Genomic DNA, 19,120 nt, shown 5'->3' on the forward strand with positions numbered 1-19,120 from the left:
TTATGAATATCAATGGCAATTTATATGCAGAAATTCATGATAACAAAAATCCCCACGTAAACAATAAATATACCTTCTTACACAAATTTTAAAAGAATCCCGCCGAATTTGTTGAGCTTATTCCCAAGCTTGCCTTTACTGCGCCAGCTAACTTAGTTTTAATTTACTCTATTGACTGTGCCGTCAAACGGATGGAACCTATATAAAAGTAACTAAACGAAAGTTGACTATAAAAACAAATGCAGATCAATCCATAAAAGTTTTCTCACAATGCTAAAGTGCCCTTGATTAAACTCGAACGTGTAAAAAATATATTGTTAGAATATCGCAGACTTCATATATACTTGCCGCAGTCATGAGCGTACCAACCGGGGGGGGGGCAACGGGGGCGCTTGCCCCCCCCCCAGTTCTCAGAGGGGGGGGGCAAGGCATGTGTTTTGCCCCCCCCCCCCCCACCCCCCGAAACAGCCGCCACTGGGCAGGGCAAACACTGGCCGGCGGCGCCCAAGGAATACCAAGGAAGCCGCTCCCCGGCACTGGGGGGGGGGGGGGGGGGGGGGGCTGGTTTGCCCTCCCCCCCTTCCTTCCTCCCCCCCCCCCCCCCCCCCCCCCACACTCAAAGACAAATTAAGTTGGTACGCCACTGGCCGCAGTTTTCTTCAAAAATCGCGTGTAACGTCCAGTTTTGGAGGAGTGCTTTCCCCTTAGCACATGGGTGCGCTGCGCCGAAGCAAGATATGCAAAATCGCGATGTCTAATTTGCAATTGTCGCTGTACTGCAGTACACCAGTGCGCGGTCAGAAGTGCACTTCACGAAGCTAACTAACCAGCCAGAACAGATCGCGAACATGAGAAATGTTGCGAAACTTTCAGAACTGTCACTGCTTGGTACAGAGATCAAATCGAATATGATATTATTTGAGGCGATAATCGAAAGTTTTAAAAATTCGCACAACCGTATTCTGTAACGACCAGACTGTGTAGCGGGATCGCACCTATTATACTTTCAGTATTAATAAAGTGAAAATAAACTTTGGCGCAATGTTGACGTTAATTCCTCACATTTGGGCAAAATGCAGCAGGATGTATCAGGCCAAGCACTAACCCATATCATACTCAACATTCAGTTTCCTCTGCCGTGCCATTAATTAAGTAGGTGAAATAACGACACAAATGTGACGAATGTCAAAGGCCGTACAATGAATCCTCGATGGTCAAAGAATGAGCAGACGCATCTCAGCGCAGAAAAATGCTATGACACCAACATACCTGAAGTTTCGTAGCCCCCAAAGGAAAGTAATTGCGAGGCAATTGCAATACTATCTGAAAGTCATGCATAATTCTAACGATTTAAGTTTTGCACTAATAATTCTACTTGAAATTAATTACTTTTTGGAGCAATATAGTTGTAGCTGGAATTAAATCACATTTTCGAAGTAATTTACCTAAGGATATTGAGTGGTGACAAGGAGCTGAGGCGTCGTTGACTGAAACATATATGTTCACATTTCCAGAATTCCTCTTCTGACATCAAATTTACACGCGAAAAAAACGCCAGTAAAGTCAGCTTTTAGTTTTGTAGTTCACGTGGATTTATAGAGTAATTGTTTTTATTGAACAAATACGTCTTTTTTTTTTTTTTGGGGGGGGGGGGGGGGGGGGAGATATACGAGTAGAAAATGCAAAATCGAAGAGGTCACCGAAACCGGGTCAGTCCCGTTTGGCACACGACGCGCCAGGTGGTCGCTATACTGCACTCGCTACCACCCGTGGGAAGGGAAGCGGAGCAGGACTTCCAGTTTACGGGGCGTTTCTTCGTTTGCTTTTCTCGCTTTCCTGCTTGGAGGAGCCCGCGACCGTTGCTAAATTAATGGCCTATCTGCGACGTTGCTCCCATGTTCAGCGCCGCACCAATTCGCTTCTGGCAAGGCCTGCCCTAACGGATTTCTTGAAAGCGTGAAATAGTAGGTATACGTGGATTCCACAGCTCTCCCTTCCGAACTGGCTCTGTTTTCTGTATGCACGGTGTCAATGCGCTTTGTGTGGTAAACACGATACGCTTTGTAGAATCGAATAAGTTAAAAAAACTGAAGAAAACAGGTCACTGAAGACGCCACAACGTCCGAAGGAAAGAAGGATGGCGAAAGAAGTTAAACGCAAAGGAACATTTTGGATCCAAAAGGGGCCACTGCTCTCAAGTCTTAACAAACTGACTGGTGTTGGAGGTCATCGCCATTCTCTTGGATTTCTTTATGTACCAGCAGACATTGACAATGTCTTTTTCGATCATGTATGCTGCCATAGGATGTTCTATCTAGAGCCCCTTGGCATACTTTCTAAGTAACGACACCCAACACGAATGACGCAGCCCATTTATGCAGGAACAAAATGGCGTCTTTGAGTGCATCCTGTTTCTGTCCGCAGCCATTTGCTTCCCAAAAGTCGCCGTCAACCAGTCGGCTCTTCAAAAAATGTTACTACCTGTAGATGTAGCGGTGTGCGAATAGCAGTTCGAATCGAGTAGCGCTGCGTCATTCGTAACCTTCGCAGTTTCAGGCGAACCTAGGATATACTGGGACTCTTCGAAATGTTGAAGCTAGGGATGATGCTGCGCTATTCGATTCGAACCACAATTCGCATTTTACTCGTTTTCAATTTTGTGTTGTGTACAATTTATGTATGATGATGATTAGTATGATGATAATGAGTGTGATCACGTATACTTTTGTGAGGTGCACTAATCTAAAGACTATTGTGGTTGTTTTGGGGCACTGTATTATTATTATTATTATTAGACAACCTTTACTCTGCTTCTGACCACAACCTATCACATCAATTGTATTATTGGACGCATCCAAAGCATTTGACACTTTCAGTCACAATTTACTTTTGAAAAACACTACAGCATAGGCTTCCGCGGGTCTTTCTTTTCCCTTTTCGAGAATTATCTGTTTAATCGGTCCCAACCGGTGAAGGTTCAATCCTATCATCTCCATTATTTAACATTTTTGTCAATGACATCGCTGACTCTGTACCAGGATGCAAGCTTTATGAGTCTGCAGACGACAATATAATCATTTCACAACACATCCATTACTTAGATTCAATTCGTCAGTTACAACGCCATGCGACTGCGATAATGAACTGGTCTGAGAAGAACCTCATTTCAATCAATGTTTAAAGAAAAAAGTGGTCTTTTTTTTTACTTGCTCAGGGTAGTTAGTTTGGCTTCCTATTTATTTTGCACTCCTCTACATTCACGCAGTGCACTTGCACCCCTCTAGAGTACTCAGATAGCGGCCTAAAGTTGCTTGCATTATGTTCTTGCATATGTTCTTGCAAACCTTGCATTATGTTCTGATAGCGGCCTAAAATGGCATGTTCACTTTACATAAATCTTTAAACAATCTCCGAAACTCCAGCTGTCTCTTATATCGGTCTAAAGTTTTTATGCACCTTTCAATTCAAAAACCATAGCCCACGCTCTTGAATACAGTGCTCTTCGCTACGACATAACTGTCTTCGGGAATCGCTCCGTTTTCTGGAAAGTCCAGACAGACTGCGTAATGAAGGCTATCCTAACAAGTGTTTCATACAAGCTCCTGGTATACCTGAGGACATTGACCTGTTCCAAGATTCTTAGCTTGCCTAACTTCCAAACACTTTACGTCCATTACGTTGTGTTGCGGAATTTTTGAACTATTGAATTGAAAATCGCAAATTCATCCTATTGTGATTTTCGTCACAATCCAGACTTTAAAAAAAAAAAGAAAAAAAACCTTGTACGCATTTTATGTGGTGAAAGTACGCGAACTTATTATGTTCCACATTTTTTTCCTCAACTACCTCCTGAACTGCTGACTTTTACTTCTATGCGAAAAATCAAGAAAGTGCTAAAGAGTATTGTGTTCTAAAAAAAGTCTTTGGTAGCGCTTCTTTGGTGTACTTTTTCCCCTTCTGTTTTTATACCAACGTGGCTCCTACTGGACATTCTCGGATGCTTTCTCTTCAAACAATCTGTGTACTTGCGCATTCTGTAGATTACTTCTATTTGCTTCTATATTTAAACGCTGCCTTCTTTTTCCTCCTTTTTTATTACTTTAGGTGCCGTAGGTTATTTTGCACTATAGGCTTCGCTTTGGGACAGTGTGTATGCTATCTCATGTGCGCCATTCAATTGTTGGCTTTGATACGTCCGTTTCTTGAGCTCTGCTTTGTATGGGACAATTAATATCATTATTATTGTTATTATTCTCCTTCTTCTTTTTCTCTTCCTCCTCCTCCTCCTCCTTCTTCCTCATTATTCTTATTCTTATTATTATTTGGTACCCTTCTACAAGCCCTTGAAGGCTTTGACGAACCTGTGTTGTGCCCTGGATACCCAGAACGGTCAAGAAATATATTTATTATTATTATTATTATTACACTTGAGTCGGGGTGCATATTGTTGTTTATCTCAGTTTAGTATATACAATATTTTTTATTCCTCATATTGTTTGTGTTCTTTGGTTCGCCATGCTATTTTCCTCCTGAAAAGTGCACCAACTCAATCCTAACGGTTCTTAGGGTTGAGTTGGTGGACCTGGTGTTGTCACTAATATTCCAGTCACCTAGCTGCTCCTGATTTTTTCAGTGGAGCTTACGTGTGTCAAGTTTTATTAACAATGTATAAGGTTCACAGATCTGGTCGAATCTCAATACGATGGCTGACATTAGGGGAAGATATATCAGACTGAACATTTTCCACTTATGAAACACCTCAACATGGATCTGCTGAGGTCAGCTGTGTAAAAGGCTTAGACTTTTCAGTTCTTGCTTTGTAATTTCATCTTTGAGCGGGTGCAAAAACAAATCAAGAATTGGTACAGAACATGTAGGCACATAACGTTTTGCTTTGAGTTGACCTTCACTCATTTTAGACGGAGTGATTAAAATGTTGTAATATCTGTTTGGGTTTTAAGAAACAACAGGCAAGTCCCCCAAATAGACCTTATCATGCGTATTACGATTATGACCTTATTTTTGTTATCCCCGATTACTTCACGGCATGTTCATGTTTGGAATCTGAATAAAACAATGCCGATCATTTTTGTGCAGAACTCAGTGGCCAAGTCCAATACCAAGACGCCAACCTTTCCTGTACGGTATAAATGTCATAATTTTCACGCAGCAAAGTGAGTCTGCAGTTTTGTCCATTTTCACAGCAAGTATTCGGATGCTTCGGGAAATAATCGTGAATTACCGTAACGTTGTTAGAAGTGACTCTCTGATGATGGCATTTCTCCCGATTGAGCAACGACTTGACAAAATCTTGACGTACATTCAGCACAATTAACTCATCACACGCGAAGCAGGAGCAATACGCTGGGAAGTTTTAGCTGTCTGATAGTTTCTTACTTTCTTTTCAGTTTTGACTGAATTTTCTGTTATATGCCGGCAAAAATCTCCGTTGAGTCGTATTGAGTCCGCTGCCAGGGATTCCTTCCTTTAAGGCCGACGTATTGCCTCGGTTGCCTGCAGGGAAGATAATCCTTTTAGCGCTCCTCTCTCCTAAGTTGTGAGGGGAGCTAATGTGGCTAAGTTCGGAAATGTGGAGAGTACATAGGAAAGGAGGAGGCGGGCAAAGGTGGAAAGCGCGAAGTGCACGTCGGCCTTCAACGTCCCTGAGCATATCATGCCTGGAAATTACACATGGGCACAAACTGGAGCTCAACTATTTGGCACAGCACGAAAAGCTTTTCAGCCAGGCGTGCGAAGCAATTCTGACCAAAGCACTTTAGTACATCTCATTGCAGTAGAGCTGTCAGGGGGCGAGGTTGACCACGTCGAGGTGCTTTTTCAATTTTTCAAACTTCTTAGTGAGCGCGTTGGTAATGATGTAGGTTTAGAAAGAGTTATATACGTAAAAACAGGGGACGGGACAACACAACACAACACAGCGAAAATGTTAATTTCGATATATATTATTTGTATGCGGAATATTGTAAGGTGACTTAATCAAATATGCGAACGACAGCCGTTGATAAAACTGGACACAAGCAACTTCGAATGTAAAAAGCTCGAGGAGAAGACTAAAATGGTAGCTGCAACACAAAGAAGATCTCGTCTCCGAAGATATTTGTGTTGCAGCGTCTCAGAAGATCTCGTCTCATGGTTTTTAACAGCAGAGAAATACAGACGAGATGAGAGATAAAGAAATAGTGTATATACTAACTGAGATAACGACAAATATGCAGCCTGACTCGTGTCCTATTTAAAATCTTTCCCCCCCCCCCCTTTTTACACACACACCCAAACACACAAAAAGAAAAAAAGGAACGCGTTGCCGCCTCGTCGCCAGCGTTCGCACTCCTAAAGTGGAAAGACTTGAGAGGAGCTTCCATTTTACTCTTAAAACCTGTCGCCGACTATAGTAAAAATATCAAGGGACTTCTATCTGGTTCCGACGAACCGCGTTATATTTGTTGTCATATGCTGCCGTTTAAACGTTCTGGGATCGCACCTCAATTGGCACATAAAAAGGAACATATATAAACGTTCCCGTCTACCGGACATGGACTGCATAAAATCAAATCTCTATTGACTGCATTTACATCTGCTTAGGAGAAGGAGGCGAGAGAAAAACGTCTACATAGATTGACGAGTCCCTGCCCCTACACACTCTGTCCTGTACACAAATAAACCAACAATGTGCGAATAATGCTTCGACTCGAATAGCACTGGGCCATTCGTAGCTTTCAAAACGCACGACGACGTACCGGCTTTCTGCGCTATTCGATTGGGAGCTGTACTCGCACAACATACGCACATAGCATACACTTTGTTAGTCCTTCGGCGTTCTTGTCAGCTAATGCAGCAGTCTCATTGGCTGTGGCCTACGATGCTAGGGGCTGGCCACGCCCTGCGTTTCTTAAGCCGTCATTGACTCCGCTTTCCTACGTCTACACCTTCCCTCATTTGCTTGTCGTTTCTGTTGACGCGGCAGATTTTATAGGGGTGCTTGACTCGAACGACGTGCAACGATCACGTTTGTAACCGCCCAGAATAGACGTTGAACGTCTGCCCGGTTTCTCCTCGCGATGCGCGTCACGTCCGTGCAGTCCTTGCGAGGCCAAGGCGCGGCGGGAACGGAGGGAAGGTCTCTCGCGGAGTTGTTGCCAACTATTCCAGTCCGTCTCCGGAAACTGCCTCTCCGTACAAACTTGTTCCGAGCAAAAAAAAATTATTAGACTTGAAACTGCCATTTGTCTAGTCTGGAAACTGTACGGGTATAAAACTAAATAATAAGTAAAAAAAAAAAAAGGTTTTGCCAGTGCGTTTTTAAGGAATTCGTTTTATTTCACAAAGTGTTTGATTTTATATATGTATTTATTTTAAATTAAATATTGGAATCTCGCACTATGTGTTGCGTATTATACGTATAATACTACGCGACTCACGCGATGCATTGTTGAGGTTTCCCGCTAAAAGTCGTAGATGCAAGGGACGCTCACTTAGACGGAAAGACAGATTTTGCGACCGATCACGTACCGGCTGCTTGCTTTTTATCGTTTCGAGATTTTTTTTATTGTATATGTAATTTGGGGGGGGGGGGGGGGGGGGGCAGGTACACAGGTGGTGTACAGTCCTCTAACAATATACACGACCCATTCGGATGCGCTGTTTCAGGCAGCGATGCTGGATTCACTTTGGCCAGGCCCACATGTCTTGGAATGAGGAAATAAAGAAACGTTTCCTATATTCTTTCCCTAAAAACAAAGCACCTCCGGTCAAAGCGTACTTAGCAATGCCGCAATAACTGTCTCGGCGAAAGGGTCTTTCATATTGTCGGAGACTGTACGTTTTGTGTCCCAGCATGCGGGCCACAAACCATCCCATTTGAGCCAACATGCGGGCCACAAACCATCCTATTTGAGCCAAATGGATGTGTTCCTGTTGGTGTTTAGGCGTTACATAGACCTCTATATTCGTTGTCATCTCAAGAAAAAAACAAGTTTTGCGCATCGTTAATACGCCGCGCGAAGTAGTTCTTACTAAATTTGGTTGTTGGAGGAAGAAGCGATGCTTTTGGCGTTTGAAGCGTGCACGTCTTGATAAGATTATGGTGTACTAGAACTGGGCAGTGTGTCGTCCGCGCCGAGAAGCAACGGAGGGAGGAGGTCGGCGCAGCGATGACGGCGCGCCAGGGTGGCCAGGGGGCGCTGCGGGTAACAGGCGTGCTCCTTCCCGCTCGGATTGCCGTGTGGTCGTACTGCTTGTGATCGCGTGGTTCGCGTCGTCGCCTTGTTTTGCTGCATTTTTTTTTTTTTTTTTAATAATGGTTGAGTGAAATGGATTGTGATCGGTGCCGTTCAGTAGGGTGTAGACAACGCGTGCAATGACAGAAAAACGGCGGGACATGAGAGACGGGACGTGTTTTGTGTCGGGGCAGCGATTTCCCTGCACCCCTCAGCGGGGGTTGTACTCCCCCCTTGTTTTTCCGAAAGCACCCCTTTAATTCGCAACGGCTCTTATATTCTCAATGCCCCCCCGAACACCCTCCCTAACCTCAATTCCTGGGGCCCGTGCCGGGTTGCAACAGTGGCTACCGGTCCTGCAAAGAAGCCCGTTCCCTTTTTCGTGCCCCTCTCGAGTTCAATCGGCGTCAGTCGTCGTCCCGCAACATTAAAAGGAGTGACAGGGAGACTCTGCTTCATGTAATGCAGGCTGTCATGACAGTCGTCCTCTACATTTTTTTTTCGGACTTTTTGCACTTTAAAGTATCTGCTAAATCGGTTTTATAGACACTGGTTTGGGCACACCGAAGGGTCCTGTGCACGCTGACTGCATTAGAAAGGCTTGGAGAAGTGACTGTGAAAATATGACGTTAAAGGTTATGGCCTCACATGAGCAAATTATTTTTTTTTTTCCTAACGGCTTTAAAAATATGAGGGTTGGCCCAGCACTCCGTCTCTTCAATAAGGAGGTGCTAAGAGGCCTCTTTTTTTTTTTTTTTACCGCAAGAAAATTGAAGGGTCTTATGGCCCAGCGGAAGATACTGAGTCATTTATCCTGAAGATGTCGAAGCTCATCAAGATCATGACCTCACGTTGGAGAATGCAGAGGTACAAAACGCCATAGGCGCCGACTACGGGGAAGCTCGGGAGCCCCCCTCTCCCGAGCTCTTGGGAAAAGCAAGTACCATCGCCTCCGGAATCCTTGGGTGCACCTCATTAATCTCATCTGTGCGCTGGCGCCCAGTGTATAATTAAAAATTTATCTGTGTGCCCTGGTGCCCACACATATCAATATAGCTGGTGCTCAGTGGATAAATAAGAATATATACACTGTGGTTACTACCAGAGCTGGTGAGTGGATACATTTTTCTAACTATTCGCACAATCCTGTTTGAAGACCCCACGTAGTAACAGCAAATACGATAAAGGCTAGTACTGGAAATTCCTTCGAAAGCCTGTGGAAGTAGTTGCGTGAGTCGGCAGTGGCACCTCCATGCAGCCTACGGAAGTAGACGATATAGCCCGTTTTGTAAGCCCCATTTTGTTTTCCCAAACATTGAAACAATTCATTAGGGTAGTGAGCTTCAACCACGGAATTCATTGATCACAACTACAGTGACAGCGAAATTATAGGGTCACACAAGCACACATTTGTTTAGGTATCACGCCATCAGCATGCTTATCCTACGTTATCCAGGGGATTACACACGTTTGGGACGTCTCTTTCAAGAGACTTCCCCAACGTTTCCCTGGGGGATGGATTTCCCGCAGCTATTCAGAACGCAACATTGTCAGCGCGAACAAGCGATCGCCGGTTTTTCTTTGAGAAACCAAAAGATCTCAGCAAAGTTCGAATTGCTGAGGAAAAAGCTCATTCGGGTCTATAATGCAGGTGATAAAAGTTCGTCCTCACTAATACTCTTTCGAAGTAAATCCGAAAAAGCGCCAATGTCTTGTTCTCGCTAGCAGTGTCCGGATGTGTACTGTGGCGTCCTGCCCGAAGATGCACGTCTCGGGCAAAGCATTTGGCAACGAATTAGTTTGATAAATAATATGTGAAACAGCAGAAATAAAGAATACCGTAAAGAGTTAGCCAAACAATACGAAACAATCGAACATGTGCGGAACGCCAAGCCAGCCAAGCGCTACCGCTGCCTGCGCCCCGCACTCCGGCAGCACGCCTACTACACGTTGCGCCCTCTCGCGGCCACCGATCCGGTCATCGCTGAAAGAGCCCCCCCCTCCGCCGGCGCTCGCTACACTGCCCAGTCTTCTAGTACACCATAATAAGATACCATACGAGGAGTGATCAACAAGTTCCGAGAGTGATTTTGTAGCGTAAAAAGAGAGGGCAGCACAGTGATGTCCGCGCAGCAGTCGAAGGAAGGGACTTTCGTGTCTCGTTATATTTGGAGCTGCGCTACAGGAGTTTGCTTGACCACATGCACGAGCATTATGGCGATCTCCCCAGTATCTCCATAGACTGCTAGCCAAAGCGAGAGGGAACATAAATTTTACCGAAATCTCAAAAATTTAAAACAGAGACCTCTGAAATGATTTAGAAGGCTTATCTCAAAAAGCAGTGAGGTGTGCGAGGTGTTTGGAGAGGCACTCGCGCCTCGAGAATGTCAGAACGTCACTAATGTCAAGGAGAGTTCAGATGAGGTCGTCCTACCGCCCTTCGTTTTCCAGCGATGTTCTGCCGTTCCTGAAGCGCGAGTGACACTTAAAACACTTCGCAAAATTCACTGTTTTTTTGGCACAAAGCTGCCGAATCATTTCGAAGGTATCTGTTTTATATTTGCCGAGTTTGACGCAGAACTGATGTTCGCTCTCGCTCTGGTTTGCAGCCTGGTTTGCAGGCAGGAAGGAGTACATTGTCAACATTATGCGTGCACAGCGATAAAAACTGGAAAAGCCCAGTCACGTTCGGTGTTTTCCTTCGAGAATTACTTTTCCAGTCGCGAAAAGAAATGCCTTTAATCGGTGTCTTTTTTTTTTTTACCATTTTGATGAATTACTTGAGACTGGGGCAAGGAAACTAGAAACATCAACAGTGGAAGAGAAAGAAAAATGTGACAGGATCCAGTTTGTTTGGTGTTGTCAAGAGAAAAGGGATGGGTTCGAATTATTCGTATCGTGAAAAGTACCGGGTAATAGTCAATTAACCGGAGCTTCTCGTTAAAGTACAACTTTTGGATATTCGGATTAGAAGTATGGTTGAACCGTACAAAAAGCCCGAGCGAACTCACGCACGCACTGAAGCCCCATGTCTACTACAGGTGACCGTTAGCTGAATAGCGTCTTCACAGCGAACTTATCTGGTCCAGCTGCACTAAAAGCGTTTTCAATTGATTCATTTTCTTTAAGCAACCAAAACTGGGTGAAGAAACTTGATGTAACCAAATTAGAGAAAACAGTGAAAGAACAACATGAACCAACGTCTCAAACTCCGCTCAGTTTGAGTTGAGTTTAACTTTGAGGCGTTGGTTCTTGTCGTCCTTTCCCTGCTTCTTTTACTTTCGTTGCTTCAAGTTGCTTCATAGTGTCGGGTGTTTTAAAGAAATGGTAATCTTACACCAACTCGCCTGCACCATCACTGTTTTATTGTGTTAATGCAATTAATGCAAAGATGCAGCGAGCTGGACAAAAAAAAAAAAAAAAAAAAAAGATAGTATCCCCTGGAGAAGTGGAACAAGGGAGGCATATGACGAACACAAATCTCCAAATACAGCTAGGTGACAGGCAACCCCTTCCCAAGGAATTATTATCGTTATTCTTGTCCAGCTTGCTGCACCTTTGCATTAATTGCATTCAAATCATAAACTTAAAATGCAGGCCGTTCACCCTTGTTGGTGTTGACTGGTGGCGAATGTTAAAACCCGTTTGCTCCACTAACGTATAACACCTGGTTAGCTCAGTTGGTAGAGCGCTCCACTGGAAATAAAGAGGTCCCTGGTTCGATACTAAGGCCAGGCAGATCTTTTCAGTCGCGCACCAGTCACCTAGCTATGTTTGGAGATTTGTGTTTGTCCTGTGTCCCCCTTGTTCTCCTTCTCCCAGGGATTATCATCGTTACGGATTTATTGTTGAACTGATCATTTTCACGCTCTGTTGTGGCGCGTGTTAATAAATGCGAAATATCGCATTTCTCTGCAGGAGGTACCTGGTCCTGGCGTCCAAGGTGGTGCGGCCCAGCCAGGTGTATCGGGTGTCCGTGACGCTGCTGTCAGCCGCGTCGCCTCACACAGTGCGGGCCTCCCTGCAGCGGGGTTCCGAGGAGGTTGCCTCGGCCAAGGACCTGCTGTCCTCCGGAGAGACAGCCGTCCTTCTGATGAAGGTATACTAAGCGGCGTGAGAAAGTCCCACATGGTATGCATTGGAAGTAAATCCAGATAAAATGGTGCATCGCACTGTCAGCAAGTACCCTTGCTCGCAAGAATCTCAAGGTGAAGAGCTTTTGCTGGAATGTCTCACAATGTGGTGTTGGTGACATGTGTTTGATGAATACTAAAATGTCAAACAGTAACCTTCTTCCATATTATTTCCCAGGGGAAATCTTGGCGGGGTGGCACTTAAACCCTCGGAGTCTCCCAAGGATGGGGCAGAGGAGGGGAGGGCATCGTCTGACAGAAAGGGAAATTATAACAAACTACATAGTGCCTCTTGTCACATTGTACTCGGTTTCTTGGTAAACTTAGAGATTTGATGCCTCCTGGTTGGTTTCTAGTTACTGATATCACGATTCAGGGACGGATATATAGGTCAGGCTTGGGGGGGGGGGGGGGGGGGGGGGGGGCTATTTAGAGAGATCTGACGTGCACGGGCGAAGCGTTGCTCGGATCTATTTTGTTGACCTAATATTTGACATTTCACCAAAAACTAAACATTCAGAAAAAATACTATAGTGTATGCAGTTTTTCGCTCACAAACATTTTGCCCTTGCAGGGCTTAGGGGGAAGCGCCCCCTCTTCCTCCATTAATGCCGCCCCTACGTGCATTACACCAGACATTTTGGCGGCTGTCCTTTGAATGTCCCGTTGATGTACAAGTCTCAAGATTTGGACGCTGCAGTCTGAATAACTTTTATAATGTATGCTACCTAGGCAGAGACATCTTCGCCGGTTCACACAAAAGCCTCAACTTGTGCGACCCGGTCAGATAGTAACCGCCATAGTGTTCAAACAATACATGAGGGTAATCGAAGCTGGCAGGAAGGTCTTTAAAAGGTACCCGCTGAAAGCCTCGGAGTGGCAGCCTACGTTTCGCTAAGAGACTTAACCTAATGACCTAAATGACTTTCATGACAGTACGTTCAGAGGAAACAGCTTGGCTGTGTCGCGTATGAGCCTAAACTTGTGCAAACCCATCGGAAACGATTATCATGTTACGTGGATATTAGTTTTCTTAAAGACTTCTATAACACTACGCAGGGAATACCCTGACGGGGTTGCACACGAACCTCGAATTGTGCAACACCGTCGGACATCATCACCATGGTACGTTTCGTATTACCTTAATGGGGGACATCTTGGAGGGTCACTCATGAACCTTATGAACCAACCATGTAATTACATGTGCAAGGAACATCTTGGTGGGGTTGCACATGAGGCTCAACTTGTGCATCCCCATCGGAGATGATCACCATAGTGCGTGGTTGGCAGTTAATAACTTCCATGGAATTTTATATGGAGGAAATATCTTGGCCTGGTTGCACTGAACCTCCACTTGTGAGACTCCGTCAGAGATAATCACTAAGGTGCGTGGTTGGTAGTAACCTTAATGACCCCATGATATCGCCTACAGGGTGGTTTTCTTAAGCTTAACAGGTTTGTTTAAACAAAAGCCGTGAAAGCTACACTTATTCGGTTTCTGCAGGTGCGTTATACGGCCAGGGGGATATAGTATAGGGGGCTAATCGTAACGATAAGTGGGATAATAAAGTAAAATTTGTTAATTAACTTTTTAATTATTGAAAATAGACATATGGCTTCAAATAGAAACTTGCTCAGCGTCATTGAAAACCACTAAATCAGTCATTTTAGAAAGACTTTGAGCGCGTGAGAAGCGTAGTGATGTGCTAAAGTTACAATTCGTGCAAAAGGTACAAAGCTGGGGTTCTGATAAGAGACGGGAAAGTCGCCCGGGCGCGTTATCGCACCGGTAGCCTTGCTCTTGTTGCACGAGTGGTACTACTGCGCCTCACACGAGATCAAAGTCTTTCTGAGAATGACTGATTTAGCGGTTTTCTGTGACACTCAGTAAGTTTCTAATGGGAACCAAATGTATATTTTCACAAATTAAAAAGTCAATTAACAAAATGTTACTTAATTAGCCGACTGATCGCTACGATTAGCCCCCTATACTATGTCTCCCTGGCCGTATAACTCACCTGAACAAACCGCATAAGCGTAGCTTTCACGACTTTTTTTAAACAAATCTGTTAAGCTTAAAAAATAACACCCTGTTTACGCAAGGAATATCTTATAGGGGTGTCACATGAACCTTAACCTCTGCAACCACGTCGGAGATGATCATCACAGTGCGTGGTTGGCTGTTGCCTTAATAACTTCCATATATAGGGAGGAAACATCTTGGCTTGGTTGCAAACTTTTAATTGTGCGATTCCATCAGAGATAATTACTAAGAAGCGTTGTACTAGTTGATAGTTAATTTAATGACCTCCATGATATTACATACGCAAGAAACATCTTGGCGGGTTTGCACATGAACTTAAACTTGTGCATCCCCGTCAGAGATGTTCACCTTAGTGTGCAGCTGGCAGTTGCCTTAACGTTCATATTTCATACGCAAAAAATATCTCGGCGTGGCTGCACATGAACCTCAACTTGTGGGCTCCCCGTCGGATGTTCACCATAGTGCGTGACTTGCAGTTGCCTTAACTTTCATATTTCATACGAAATAAATATCTTGGTGGGGTTGCATATGAACCTTAATTTGTGCATCCCCGTCGAAGATGACCACCATAGTGCGTGGTTTGGAGTTACCTTAACCTTCATATTTCATACGGAAGAAATATCTTGGCGGGGTTGCACATGAACCCTAATTAGTGCATCCACGTCGGAGATGATCACCATAGTGCGTGGTTTTGAGATGCCTTCACTTTCGTTTTTCATACGCAAGAAATACCTTGGCGGGGTTGCACTTGGACCTCTACTTGTGTATCCCCGTCGGATACGATCACCATAGTCCGTGGTTGGCAGTTGCCTTAACTTTCATATTTCATACACAAGCAATATCTTGGCGTGGTTGCACATGAACCTCAACTTGTGCATCCCCGTCGGAGATGATCACCATAGCGCGTTGCTTGCATGCAGTTCCCTTAACTTTCATATTTCATACACAGGAAATATCTTGGCGGGATTGCACATGAACCTCAACTTGTGCACCCTCGTCGAAGATGATCACCATAGTGCGTGGCTTGCGGTTGCCTTAATTTTTATATTTCATACGGAAGAAATATCTTGGCGGGGTTGCGCATGAACCTTAATTAGTGCATCCACGTCGGAGATAATCACCATAGTGCGTGGTTTCCAGTTACCTTAATTTTCATATTTCATACGCAAGAATACCTTGGCGGGGTTGCACTTGGACCTCAACTTGTGCATCCCCGTCGGATATGATCACCACAGTGCGTGGTTCGCAGTTGCCTTAACTGTCATGTTTCATACACAAGCAATATCTTTGCGAGGTTGCACATGAACCTCAACTTATGCATCCCCGTCGGAGATGATCACCATAGCGCGTTGCTTGCATGCAGTTCCCTTAACTTTCATATTTCATACGCAGGAAATATCATGGCGGGGTTGCACTTCGACCTCAACTTGTGCATCCCCGTCGGAGATGATTACTATAGTGCGTTGTTTGCAGTTCCCTTAACTTTCATATTTCATACACAAGAAATATCTTGGCGGGGTTGCACTTGGACCTCAACTTGTGCATCCCCGTCGGAGATAATTACCATAGTGCGTTGTTTGCAGTTCCCTTAACTTTCATATTTCATACACAAAAAATATCTTGGCGGGGTTGCACTTGGACCTCAACTTGTGCGTCCCCGTCGGAGATGATCATCATAGTGCGTTGCTTGCAGTTCCCTTAACTTTCATATTTCATACACAAGAAATATCTTGGCGGGGTTGCACTTGGACCTCAACTTGTGCATCCCCGTCGGATATGATCACCATAGTGCGTTGCTTGCAGTTCCTTTAACTTTCATATTTCATACACAAGAAATATCTTGGCGGGGTTGCACTTGGACCTCAACTTGTGCATCCCCGTCGGAGATGATCACCATAGTGCGTTGCTTGCAGTTCCCTTAACTTTCATATTTCATACACAAGAAATATCTTGGCGGGGTTGCACTTGGACCTCAAATTGTGCATCCCCGTTGGAGATGATCAACATAGTGCGTTGCTTGCAGTTCCCTTAACTTTCATATTTCCTACACAAGAAATATCTTGGCGGGGTTGCACTTGGACCTCAACTTGTGCATCTCCGTCGAATATGATCACCGCAGTGCGTGGTTAACAGTTGCCTTAACTTTCATATTTCATACACAAGAAATATCTTGGCGGAGTTGCAGATGAACCTTAACTTGTGCATCCCCGTCAGAGTTGATCAACATAGTGCGTGGCTTGCAGTCGCCTTAACGTTCATATTTCTGAGGGCAAAAGCGCTAAGAACAACGGACAAGTAAAAGAAACGAACAAAACAAAGCGCTCTGTGTTGTTAGTTTCTTTTACTTGTCCGTTGTTTTTAGCGCTTTTATCCTCAGAAATATGGATCACCAACTAGCCCAAGTGCATACCCTTCTACGTTCATATTTCATACGCAAGAGATGTCTTGGCGTGGTTGCACAAGAACTTCAACTTGTGCACCCAAGTCGGAAATGATCACCTAGTGCGTTGCTTGCAGTTGTTTTAAACTTTCATATTTCATACTTGGCGGGGTTGCACCATGACCTTAACTTGTGCATCCCCGTTGGATATGATCACCGTAGTGTGTGGTTGGCAGTTGCCTTAACTTTCACATTTCATACACAAAAAATATTTTGGCGGGGTCGCACATAAACTTTAACTTGTGCATCCCCGTCGGAGATAATCACCATAGTGCGTTGCTTGCAGTTGCTTTAACTTTCATATTTCATATGCAGGAAATATCTTGGCGGGGTTGCAAATGAACCTTGTGCCTCCCCATTGGAGATGATCACCATAGTGCGTGGTTTGTAGTTGCCTTAACTGTCATATTTCATATGCAAGAAATATCTTGGCGGGGTTGCACTTGAACCCCAACTCGTGCATCCCCGTCGGAGATAATCACCATAGTGCGTTGCTTGCAGTTGCTTTAACTTTCATATTTCATATGCAGGAAATATCTTGGCGGGGTTGCAAATGAACCTTGTGCCTCCCCATTGGAGATGATCACCATAGTGCGTGGTTTGTAGTTGCCTTAACTGTCATATTTCATATGCAAGAAATATCTTGGCGGGGTTGCACTTGAACCTCAACTCGTGCATCCCCGTCGGAGATAATCACCATAGTGCGTTGCTTGCAGTTGCTTTAACTTTCATATTTCATATGCAGGAAATATCTTGGCGGGGTTGCAAATTAACCTTGTGCCTCCCCATTGGAGATGATCACCATAGTGCGTGGTTTGTAGTTGCCTTAACTTTCATATTTCATATGCAAGAAATATCTTGGCGGGGTTGCACTTGAACCTCAACTCGTGCATCCCCGTCGGAGATAATCACCATAGTGCGTTGCTTGCAGTTGCTTTAACTTTCATATTTCATATGCAAGAAATATCTTGGCGGGGTTGCAAATGAACCTTGTGCCTCCCCATTGGAGATGATCACCATAGTGCGTGGTTTGTAGTTGCCTTAACTTTCATATTTCATATGCAAGAAATATCTTGGCGGGGTTGCACTTGAACCTCAACTCGTGCATCCCCGTCGGAGATGATCACAGTAGTGTGTGGTTGGTAGTTGCCTTAACTTTCATATTTGATCACAAGAAAGATCTTGGCGGTGCTGCACATATGCAACCTCGTCGATAATGATCACCATGGTACGTGGTTGGTGGATACCTTAATGACTTCTATATTATTACTAGTGGAGTTGAATGAACCTCATTTGTGCAACTCCGTCAGAGATGATCGCCATGGTATATGGTTTATAGTTAGGTACCTTAACGACTCTATAATAGCATGCACACATCCGACATTACGAGATCTTGGCGGAGTCACACATGAATCCTAATCGGAGATGACCGGTTGTGGTCGGTTCTTACCTTAACAAGTTTCGTTGTATTACGGAAGGGACTCCTTCGCCGGTAATACACGAACTTCAACTTGCGCGGCCCTCTCCAACTTGCGCGGCCCTCTCAGAGATTATCACCATGGTGAGTAGTTGAAAGTTATCTTAATGCCTCCCATTATATGCGCCGTAAGCAGACGCATATGTAATGTGTCTGCTTACCGCCGTGGGCCCGCTCCAGCAAAGAAGTCCAATTTAGCTCTTCATGCATTGTCTGTGTCATTGTGTAAAAAAGTCTGAAACCGACATTGAATGCAAAACGACGGGCGGTAAATTTCCGGGACGTCGCCTCGCAATTTCAAATCAACTATACTTATTCTGTCCGGTAACAATATCCGAAAACATCGGGGCCGTCCAACTCCCATCTATTATTATCCGCCAGCCTTGCAAATGAGAAACGCGGCCTCCTGTTTCATTGTTTCCGATGCGAGCTCTGTTTTCTTTTCTTGGTTTGTATCCACAAGGGGGCTGTTGGTATATGCGGCAAGCTGCTGCGTGACAACTCTCGCTCCGTCTCGGCGCCGTGAGCACGAGTTTTGATTTCGTGCGTTCTTGCGTGGATCTCTTTTGTTCGTTCACTTCCGCAAGCTCCTTTGTAGTCCGGCCGCTGGGGCGTCCTGTGGTGTACAAAGGTGCGCCGCAGAGTTGGATGCACTTTCATCCACTGTTACATATATAGTTTTTCCTTAGCTTGGCTAGCAGACTAAAACGACTTCACTCTTTTTGAGTGCTGTATTTGTGAAGTGTGTAGCCAAAATCTTGACAAAGCAACGAGTTTGCACGGAGCTGT

The 19,120-nt window shown here is 44.6% G+C and overlaps 1 protein-coding gene across 1 annotated transcript in view; it reads left to right on the forward strand.

Moving 5' to 3' along the window:
- Positions 1-19,120, forward strand: part of LOC8028085 (CD109 antigen) — a 76,966-nt gene that overhangs the window by 13,342 nt on the left and 44,504 nt on the right. Inside the window, exon 2 of the mRNA XM_042287170.1 lies at positions 12,156-12,336. Within this exon, the coding sequence (XP_042143104.1) occupies positions 12,156-12,336 (181 nt within the window). The remainder of the gene's footprint in view (positions 1-12,155; positions 12,337-19,120) is intronic.

Source organism: Ixodes scapularis, unplaced genomic scaffold (genome assembly GCF_016920785.2).
Source record: "Ixodes scapularis isolate PalLabHiFi unplaced genomic scaffold, ASM1692078v2 PGA_scaffold9__187_contigs__length_104089568, whole genome shotgun sequence".
Lineage (NCBI taxonomy): Eukaryota > Metazoa > Arthropoda > Arachnida > Ixodida > Ixodidae > Ixodes > Ixodes scapularis.